This window comes from Lutra lutra, chromosome 14 (assembly GCF_902655055.1).
Source record: "Lutra lutra chromosome 14, mLutLut1.2, whole genome shotgun sequence".
In the NCBI taxonomy this organism is placed as follows: Eukaryota; Metazoa; Chordata; class Mammalia; order Carnivora; family Mustelidae; genus Lutra; species Lutra lutra.
Window position 1 is genome coordinate 50,755,031 of NC_062291.1, and position 10,578 is coordinate 50,765,608.

The following is a 10,578-nucleotide window of genomic DNA, read 5'->3' on the forward strand; positions in this document are numbered from 1 at the left end:
TTTTGTGTGCTCTCGCTCTCTCTCTCTCTCTCACTGTCAAATAAATAAATAAAATATTTTTTTTTTTAAAAAGTGTCTGACTCTTGATCTCAGCTCAGGTCTTGATCTCAGGATTGTGAGTTCAGGCCCAGATTGGGCTCCACAATGGGCATGTAGCCTACTTAAAAAAGGAAAAGTTAAAAGAAAAAGTTGAAAATGATATATCTCTATTTATTCAAGGATTCTCTAAAATAATCAATTTAATCTTTTTGGAGGTCAACCAACTCTTTGATGAAAATTAAGTACTATCTGCTCCAAAAGTTCACTTATGCCATTTTGCAAGTCCACAGACCCACGTGGCACACACCCATGGGTCCCCAGTGAAGAACCCTGGCTCCCAGGGCTGTAGCTAAGTCTTGGGTGTAGCAGGAAGTAACATCCAACAGATAATCTGAGCAGGAACAACTTCTAGCTCTCACCTGCAATCCCATTCATGCCTTCATTGTCTGGCTGTTTGGGGGGGCCTTCCTATGAAGTGGGCTGACAGAAACATAGTACTTCATGCTCCCTCTTAACATCTCCTTAGAAGGGTCATTATGAAAGGACTATACTCACCCACACAACAAAGGGCACCTCCTCTTTCTGGGCCAAGCAGCACCATAAATATATCCTAAAGGGATCCCTAAAGGCAGCCCCACTAAGTGCTACCAAACAGAATAATCAGCTCTGGGCACTGGAGCCTACGCAGGAAAGGACAGCCTGGCCCTTAGTGCTAGAAATAGATGCAAATATATACTAAGTGTGGGGCATCAATCCCCACCCCAAACTTCCCTTCCCATCTTCTGCTTTATAAGCAACTCCATCAAAAAACTGCATGAAGAAAGGTGTAACAAGTTACATGGGAGAAATAAATGACAAGAATAAAAATCTGTCTGAACCCTGTACAAATAGTCTCCATAAGGATGAATGATTTAGATTTGAATAGAGTTAAGTTACAAAAGCTAAGATTCACACACTAGGTAGGCATCATTAATGCCAAATCATTAGTAGAACGTAGGAATAGGGAGAATAAACACAAGACATGTTTGCTCAAAGGGACAGAAGCAGCTGCAGAGAACAGGAATGGCTTGTCCAAGGAGAGGCCAGGATGACTCCCAGCCCTGAGAACTAGCTAGCAAGTCAAGAGACCTGTGGATGACTCTAGCTGAGAATTCAACCTTTCCAAAGAATTGTACTAACACAGAGATCCCTTTCTTTCTGGTAGATCCATCTCCTCAAGTCTGGCCACTGGGCATAAAGGCCTGAGAGACAGCCAGCTTTCTGCCAAGCACTGGCATCCAAGATGGACATAATGGGATGGTTTTGGAGGGATGGGAAGGCCAGTTAGTTCAGTGAATGTACAGAAAAATGGTATGGAAGACATAAAACACAGTTGTTGAAAATGACTAAAGGCACTTGCATTTCTGACAGGGACTAGAATGAACACAGACTTGAAACATAATGGAAATTATTCTGATAAACCCTTCCAGGAGGGCAGATTCTACCACTCTAGACCCAAAGACTGTTCAGAACTACAGCAGCAAGTGAAGGAATAGAGCTTTCCTTGAGCATCATGCCATCTCATGGAAACTTCTGGGGCAACAACTCCCTTCAAGGAAACGAGAATTCCTTTCTAAGTCAATAATTCACTTTAGAAATTTAGATGCTGCAGCTTTCATTCCACTTATAGGATACAATTATCTGATTTTTTTTTCCCTGGGGAAAATACTCTAGACGTAATATGTATATTTTTAGGACTTTTTGATAGATATCACCAAATGTCTAGTCAGAATGACTGTCTCACATTACACATGGATGAAAATGTCCATTACCCTAGTCCCTTCCACAATTTTTGCCATTCAACAGTCAGGAGAAAAAAAAATTTTCCTGTGTCACCTGGCATTTTAAAAAGAGTAATAGCAAACCTAAGTATTTTCTTTTTTGAGTTGCTGTCCTTTGCCAAATTTCTATTGAAATGTTTTTGTATGTTATCTTTAAATATGACAGTTATTAATATTTTCCCAGCTTGTCATATGTTAACTTCATCAATGGTGTTGACACACAGAAGTGTTGGATTTTAATGCTGTCAAATCCAGCAGTCTTATTCTTTATTGTTTCTACCTTTGTTACCATGGTTAGGAAAGCCTGTCCTGTGCCAAGATTATAAAAGTATTAATCCATACATTCTTCTGGGCCTTTTGTGGATCTGGGTATTACATTTTACATTTAATCCATCTGGAGGCTATCTTGGCTATAGTAAGGTAAACCTTTAACTTTATTTCATTCCCAAATGGTTAGCCTTTTGTCATAACACCATTTATTGAATTATCTATCCTTGCCTAATGTTTTGAAATGCATGCAAAGTGGAGGAATAGTTCTTTGGCAATTTTTCAAATCTACACTACTGACACCATCACTCTATTCCCCCCTCCACCTCCTGTTGAGTGGGGGCCTTAAGTTGCTGGTTGTGTTTGAAGACTGGGCCCCATTTAGGATCTTGGTGAAGACTGCTAAGCATCTGTCTAGGGGGCATTAGGTCTCATCAACTCCAGTCCTAACTGCTTTCTCTCCCATGTCCATTCAATATGCCCACTTTCCTAAGACTCCTTAAGAGAATTTATACAGATTTATGTGAGAAAAGTAACTACAAGTCCCCCCTCCTTTTTTTTTAAAGATTTTATTTATTTATTTGACAGAGAGAGATCACAAGTAGGCAGAGAGGCAGGCAGAGAGAGGGGAGAGCCGGCTCCCTGCTGAGCAGGGAACCCGATGCAGGACTCGATCCCAGGACCCTGAGATCATGACCTGAGCCGAAGGCAGAGGCTTTAACCCACTGAGTCACCCAGGCACCCCTACAAGTCCCCTTTTACAGCCACCTTTTCCCACTGAAGCTTTGTCATCTGCTTTCATGATGGGATCTGAAACTTGTCCTAATGTCCACAACTGATCCTGACCCCAACAGAACCAATATACCCAGAGTGACTTCTAGGTGCCTGGTGCTGTTTATCAGCAGAAGAAATGACTCCTGGAGTTTGGCAGGTGATACACACAGCCCTATTGACACAGCCTCAGGAGAGAAGAAAGCAGAGACACTCATACAGCAAACATCGGGACTGGCCTTTGCTATGTGCTTGCTGAGCTTTGAAAAGGTAAAAGTATCTGGCTGTTCAGCAAGGAAAGAGAAACGGAACAGTGATTGTACCCCATCCCCTGGTGCCCTACCCCTTTCTCTCCCTGACTCTGGAATGAATGACAGAAGGATGTACCACAGGGAGATCCGCATTGGTGCTGAGGGGCCTTTGCGGGTGGGGATGGGGGGCATCAGAGCAGTTTCCACTGCACACTCATGGACCTCTCTATAGAGAAGCCGCTGGCACAGGTTTTAAGAAAGGTGGTATGTTTGTTTCTCAGCTAGATTTTCAGCTCCCCTCCCAAGAGAAGGGAGTGTGCCTTGTTCACATTTATGTCCCCAACACTCAGCACAGTACCTGGCACTTAAAATGGGCTCAGCACATAGATTCAGTTGAACTTGAGTAATGATATATTATTAGTAACAGTGATGACTAACATTTAAGAACCAACTTATTACTTACACTTTGTATACTCTGTGAAATTAATTTTTCTGTTTTGTTTTGCTTAACTGGTGGCTATGGGGTAGAGGACAAGGACATATCAATAGGAAGTTTGCTTTATGAAGCCCTCCATTCAAGAGACCAAACCAGTCTGCAAGTGGAAGCTCTGGAGCAGGGAGCCTGAAGAGAAAAGTACAGTGAGCAAGAGAGTTCCAGGAAAAAGGACAGCGAAGGTGATTCTAAGGAGTCGTCCCAGGCAACAGCAACCTCAGTCATCAGGAATTTTAAAGCCATTGTTGCCTATCCAAATTCCCTCTTGGGGAGAAGCCAAGATCCTATAAAAGTGTGTTTGAGGGAGGCTTGGGGCACTTTTAGAGAACCTTTATCTCACAGATAGTCAGTGGTGGAGCTACCCACTTGCAAATTGAAGACTAGTATCTTGCTAAAAAGATCTGAAAAGAATAGCTCAACACCAGACAAAAGTATCCTCCCCTCAGACCCTTGAAAGTCCCCAGCTATGTCAAATTCTTACCCACAGGCTCTACTTGACAGATTTGCTCCTAGCTTCAGAGCCTGAACTACAGACCAGTCTTTGCTCAAGCCCCCCTCAACACATAACCCCAATGCACCCAAGGCTTTTCTCCCGCAAGATTTTGTTTCCTTCCATGAAATCCTCAAGAACCCTGGATTCCGGATTTCCTGGCCCAGCAGTCGGCTTTACTACGCTGCTATTCCAGGCCTAATCTGAGCGGCTGCAAGGCTCCCTCACTCCACGGACTACGTGGGTGGACAGAACGCCTCCGCCTACAGCACAAAGGGGATCCGACAAAGGGCCCAGCCCGGTCGGGACCCTCAGAGTCCGAGCAGCAGGGCGCGCCACGGAACTACGTTTCCCACAGTGCTCCAAGAAGCCAGGCCAGCCAAGGCCCGGGACCCGGCGGGCGGGCTCTCGCGCAGCCTCTTGGGAGTTGTAGTTCGGTCCGCTCGCGCCGGCGCGGCTGTGGGCTCGGCGCCGGCCTTTGTCTGTCTGCGGGCGCGCGCCGCTGCGGTGAGTGAGGCCGCCGGCCGGGTCAGTGAGCCCGGCTAGGCGGGGCCGCGTGGGCAGGCCGCCGCCCCCGGGCCCTCTTCGGCCCCCGCTGCCCTAGAGCCGGCCTGGCCGGCCTGATCCCCGAGGGAGGCCACCCGCGAGGGGAGAGGCGTGCGGCCCGCAGAGAAGGGTCCAGCTGGACTAGAGAGCGGGATGCTGAGGTCCAGCACGCAGGGCGGGCCCGGGGGCGCCTGAGGCGGGAGGGGAGAGTGTACCCGGGGGAGCAGGGGCCCCTCCGACCGCCGCTCCGCAGGGCAGAGCATGTGTGAAGGCCCCGCACCCTGGAGACGCGGGAGGGGGAGGCCACAGGCAGGTGTGCCTGGGGCCTGCAGAGAGGATTTCCCAACACGTTGGGAGTGGGGGCTGCTCTGTCTAGGGAGGGGGAATGAGAGAGAGGACAGCCTTGTTAAGGTGGAGAATGGGACAAAGGACATAATGGATTCAGATGTGTAGAGAAAATAATCACCCCCACCCTCATCTCCTAAACCTGAGACTATCGCCCAAGAGGTTTCAAAGACAGCGAAGCTTACCCCCTCTGAGGACTCTCCACTTTAGGCATTTCAGTCTGTAGGTGCCATCAGAGATTCTTCACATTTGGTTTTTATTCTCCCAAGAGCTACCTGATATGACAGTATTGTTAACCTATTTAGTTAGGGAAGAAACAGAGCCAGGGCTGTTTGGTTACTTGCCCAACGCTGTATAGGGGTAAGGGAGATTCGAGGCAAGAATCCAAGTCTCTCCTGGCCTAATTCTGAGTTTTTCCAAAGGATAAATAGCCTTTGATAGGAAAAGCAATTTTCTATTAATAAAGCCACTTCAAATCTTTCAGGAAATTATTTCCTCAGATTTGTGACCTAAGGAGAAAAATAAAACAATCTCCATTTATTAACCAAGGTAGTTCCTGAGACGCAGCTGAGTTGTTACTTGTTGGAAGATCTCATATCATGCGGAGAAGCAGAGTTGTAAATTCTACCCACTTGTTCTGACCAAACTTTTTGCTGGATTCCCCAGAGACAGAGTCCAACCTTAGGCAGGGTTTAGGTTTCGTGCACTTTCCAGGGACTCCTGATGGATGTGCAGTTGTTGAGCAGTAGAACCTCGAAAAAAGGAACTTCCTGTAGCATCCTGGCAGTATCATAGAGGATATCATAGATAAGGATATCATAGAGGATTCCTTTGTAGCCTCTACTCCAGATTGGAGGTGACACCTCCAAATACAAGTTTAAAATGCCTCTCCAGTCAGAACATCTGTGTCAAGACCAGATGTTCAGGTTAACAAAACCACTGTAGCATCACACCACTATTTCATTAAATCAGGAGGCCTGCATTTTGATGAAACATATTGGAGGGGAATAAAGATTATGCACTGAACCACTGCATAAAGTGTACGAATTTAGTAATTAGGATCCTAAAGTAAGAAGAAAATACTCAAAAAAAGGTGGGGGTGGGGAGAAAGAAGGTGGAACAAGAGGATATCTAGGATCTTGAAGATTGGTTAAAGTCCTGTCAAGCATTGTTACATTCTGTTTCATTTTATAAAAATTCTCACCAGCTCTTAATCGTCTAGTTTAAGGGCATAGACTCTAGAAAGTCTTGGATTTGATCCTTTGCCCACCCTGGACTCCTTACTGACTGTATGACTTTGGACAGGTTACTTATCCTAGTTGGAGTGCCTTGGGCTTGGTTTTGGGAGTCTGAAGAAGGTCTTTCTTTTCCTAGAATTGGCAAGTATTTACACTTAAAATTGGTATTCTCATATCCTGAAGAATAGGAGAGGGGTGGTTCTGGATCTGGACCCTCCTAAATATTGTTAAAAGGTAGACATATGAGATCTCTTGTCCTTATAACCTGGGGGGAACTGGAGGGGAGACCTGGAGCCATTTTCATCATAGAATGAATCATGAAGGCTGAAATGTTGGTTTTCTTAAATTCTGAATTCCTTTGGAGGCTTTATAAAAGAGCAGGTGGTTAGGTGGGGGAAGGAAGTGGGAGATCCCAATCACATGCCATAGCTAAAGTACAAACAGGAGTGACCATTATCTTGGGATTGGCAGGAAGAGATATATGTGTTCTGTGCTTCCCACCTCATGTTTCCATCTTGACTCATTTATATGTGGTCCTGGTACCTTTAGACCAACTTTGGGTTACATTATAGGTGGCTAAGATTACATCAGGCAATCCAGATTTCTTCCATTTACTCACACCCCAAATTTATCCTTCTCACTTATCAATTCTCTTGCCTTTTCCTGTTTTTCTTTTTATGTTTTTTGTTTGTTTGTTTTTTCCTCCTCAGGTATTCAAGAATAGCCCATGGAAGAATCATATGAAGAGGTGGTAATTAAAGTCATACAGCAGGCGTGGACATGTTTGGATTTCCAACAGCTACCCTGCTGGATTGTCATGGAAGATATGCACAGAATGTAGCATTTTTCAGTGAGTGAGTCGGTTGATCACTGAGATGTCCTTAAATCACAATATTTAGTATCCCTGTACTCAAGCACTGATCAGTAGGCTGAGGAAGCAGAGGAGACATTCCTTTGGAGGAGTTCACCATTCCTGGGGGTTACAGGGAAAGCTTGCAAGCTAGAATTAGAAATAGCAGTAGAAACAGAGCAAGAGAATGATCTTGATATGGAATAGTTTTGAGGTAGTCTCTGAGAAAATGAACGAGTAGCTTTACATCAGGGCACAATTGTTGAATAAGGGTAAGGCAAGAGAAAATCTTCCTAGGATGACTCCAAGAAAACTGTTAATAGTGATTAATGGACCCATAATTAAAGTGCAGTAGCAGGCTCAGATGCAGGGCAATATGGAAAACACTGTCAGCATGCATAGGAAGTGTCTGAGAATAACTTCCAAACCAAAATTGATTTCAGTTCCACCATAGCTTAGTAGACTGAAATAGCATGGATATTAAAGGGGAAAGTTCCTTGGATCAGATTCTATAATTGTCCTAGCTTGATCTGTGGTATCAGACAAATTGTTTAACTTCCTTGAGCTCCAGGCTCTTCATCTGTAAAAGGGGACAGTAAACTCTATCTTGCAGGGTTACTGGGACTAGAGATAATAGATGTAATGTTCCAAAGATTCTGATACATATATTCTGATGTCCTGGAGCTTATTCCACTGTCAGGAAAATAGATTGGTACAGAGATGATTTCTCATGTATTGGTCTCTCAGAACCCTCTACCTACTTTTATATCATACTTTTTCTTAATGGAGTGCCTCCAGAATCTTAAAGTTTTAGGCCCTGTACAACCTGGATCCATACCTATCTTGGAGTCAGAGAAAACTTGGTTATGGGACTCTATTTGATCTTTTATAGTTTTCTTCATTTTTCTGAGCCTATATTCTTGTCTATAAAAAGGAGATAATCACGTCTACCTTACAGGTTCTTTGGGAGGCTAAATTAAACTAAATTTAGAGACAGTATACTTCTGTGGAGCATGCCTGTGTTTGAATCCCAACTACACTTAGCTAACTGCAAGATCTGTGACAACCTCCCTGTGCTCTCATTTCCTTATCTGTAGCAATTTCATAGGGTTTTCATGATTAAATTATCTATGCAAAGTTCACAGTGTAATGTCTGGCACATAGTAAGCATTCAAAGCATTGTTTCTTTTTTCCCTATTCTTCTCACTCAGCATATTGGTGCATCTTACATGACTTCCTCTCATTTTACCAGATGTGATGACAGAAGCCCACCACAAATATGATCACTCTGAGGCCACAGGATCCTCAAGCTGGGATTTCCAGAATTCTTTCAGAAGAGAGAAGCTGGAACAAAAATCCCCAGATTCTAAGACACTACAGGAAGATTCACCTGGAGTGAGACAGAGGGTCTATGAGTGTCAGGAATGTGGAAAATCCTTCAGGCAAAAAGGCAGTCTAACCTTGCATGAGAGAATCCACACTGGTCAAAAGCCCTTTGAGTGTACCCATTGTGGAAAAAGCTTTAGGGCCAAAGGCAATCTTGTTACACATCAGCGAATACACACAGGAGAGAAGCCCTATCAGTGCAAGGAGTGTGGGAAAAGCTTTAGTCAACGAGGTAGTCTGGCCGTTCATGAAAGACTTCATACTGGACAGAAACCCTATGAGTGTGCTATATGTCAGAGAAGCTTCAGGAATCAAAGTAACCTTGCTGTTCATAGAAGAGTTCACAGTGGAGAAAAGCCCTATAGATGTGATCAGTGTGGAAAAGCCTTCAGTCAGAAAGGAAGCTTAATTGTTCACATCAGAGTCCACACAGGCCTGAAACCCTATGCCTGCACACAGTGCAGGAAGAGTTTCCACACCAGGGGCAATTGTATCCTGCATGGCAAAATCCACACAGGAGAGACACCCTATCTGTGTGGCCAGTGTGGGAAAAGCTTCACTCAGAGAGGGAGTCTGGCTGTGCACCAGCGAAGCTGCTCGCAAAGACTCACCCTTTGACCACCCTCTTCAAAGGAAGTTCTCTTTATGAATTAAAAGCCTAAAAAAAAAAAAAAAAAAAACTCAGATCAAGCAACCTATCCAATGCTATGGAATGAATGGAGACTCTTTCAGAAAGACCATCATTGGGTAGGGCAAACTGACTTTTCTCCTTTCCCCCAAATAAGTATGAAAAATAAATGTCTTGTTTATTATCATTATCACATATGTTTCATAATTTGTCAGTTTATTTTTACCTAAGTTCCCCCAAGTACCTCCATTAATCTAGTGCATACATGGGAGATTGTTCTATGTATAACAGATACAGATTTTCAATCTGTAGTTGACATCGTTAGTTTTTGTTTAAATCAACACTTTATGAGACCCACAGTCTTTTCTTTACATATTCAAATCAATCTTGTATCAGGATTCAAGAATGGAAGAATTCATCCCCATTCAAGAAGGGAAGAGCTTGGTAGTAAATCTTTATCATCTAGAGAGGTAAATTATATCAAAGGTCTTTGGGCACAGAAATACTTTAGAAATACTAGGGTTTGAATAGTAATATAATATCGCTCCCAAAGATACCCTTATACCATTTGAAGATGTATACAAGAATGTTGATATCATCCCAATTCATAATAGTCATAAACTGGACAAAACCCAAAATATCCAATAATAGGTAAGGTAATATATGCTGGTATGTTCATATAATGAAATGTGACTCAGCAATAAAAAATAACATACAACTAATATATGCAATAATATAGAAGAATCTCAAAACTTTATGTTGAGTGAAAACACACACATACACACTAGAAAACTCATCTAATAGAATAGAACTAATGGAATTCAGATAGTTGCTAACTATGGGTGGAGGGAACTGAGTAAGGACTGACTTAAAAAGGGTACAAGGCTGGGGCACCTGGGTGGCTCAGTGGGTTAAGCCACTGCCTTCAGCTCAGGTCATGATCCCAGGGTCCTGGGATCGAGCCCCGTGTCGGGCTCTCTGCTCCCCAGGGAGCCTGCCTCCACCTCTCTCTCTGCCTGCCTCTCTGCCTACTTGTGATCTCTGTCTGTCAAATAAATAAATAAAATCTTTAACAACAACAAAAAAAAAAGGGTACAAGGCAACCTTATAAAGTGAAAACATTCTCTATCCTTATTTCAGGTGGTAGATGCATGGGTCTGTGCAATTGTCAAAATTCATTGAACTTAACAGGAATCTATGCATTTTCTTATCTGTAAGGTATACTTTAGAAACAATGAGGCAGTTTAAAAATACTGCACACAAGTTCTTTAGCACTTATCTCATGAAGAGATGGGGGTCTGTCACCTCCACTTAAGTTTGGGTAGGCTTGTGACTGCTTCAAACACAAAAAACAGAACTGATACTATATAATTTCCAAGAATAGGTCTGAAGAGCCCTTTAAAGGTGTGAAAAGTTTCTGCCTGATTCTCTTGAGACGCTTACTCTGGAGAAAA

General features: G+C 43.4%; 1 protein-coding gene across 5 annotated transcripts; it reads left to right on the top strand.

Moving 5' to 3' along the window:
• The first annotated feature begins 4,543 nt into the window (after nt 1–4,543).
• ZNF32 (zinc finger protein 32) lies at nt 4,544–9,317 on the top strand. Of its 5 annotated transcripts, none has more exons than XM_047701749.1 (3): nt 4,544–4,638; nt 6,971–7,110; nt 8,363–9,317. In XM_047701749.1, the coding sequence occupies exons 2-3, from the start codon at nt 7,041–7,043 to the stop codon at nt 9,112–9,114; spliced, it is 822 nt and encodes a 273-aa protein (XP_047557705.1). In that variant the 5' UTR covers nt 4,544–4,638; nt 6,971–7,040; the 3' UTR covers nt 9,115–9,317. The 5 variants fall into 5 exon arrangements, with proteins under 5 accessions (XP_047557705.1, XP_047557707.1, XP_047557706.1 ...); XM_047701751.1 differs by lacking the exon at nt 4,544–4,638 and adding an exon at nt 4,660–4,838; XM_047701750.1 differs by lacking the exon at nt 4,544–4,638 and adding an exon at nt 4,890–6,494.
• Nucleotides 9,318–10,578: the final 1,261 nt, after the last annotated feature.

Excerpts from the sequence above, each read along its gene's own strand:
- ZNF32 (XM_047701749.1), top strand. The coding sequence starts at position 7,041 with ATGTTTGGATTTCCAACAGCTACCCTGCTGGATTGTCATGGAAGATAT. Across the intron at positions 7,111-8,362 it reads ACAGAATGTAGCATTTTTCA|ATGTGATGACAGAAGCCCAC; the intron begins GTGAGTGAGTCG and ends TCATTTTACCAG.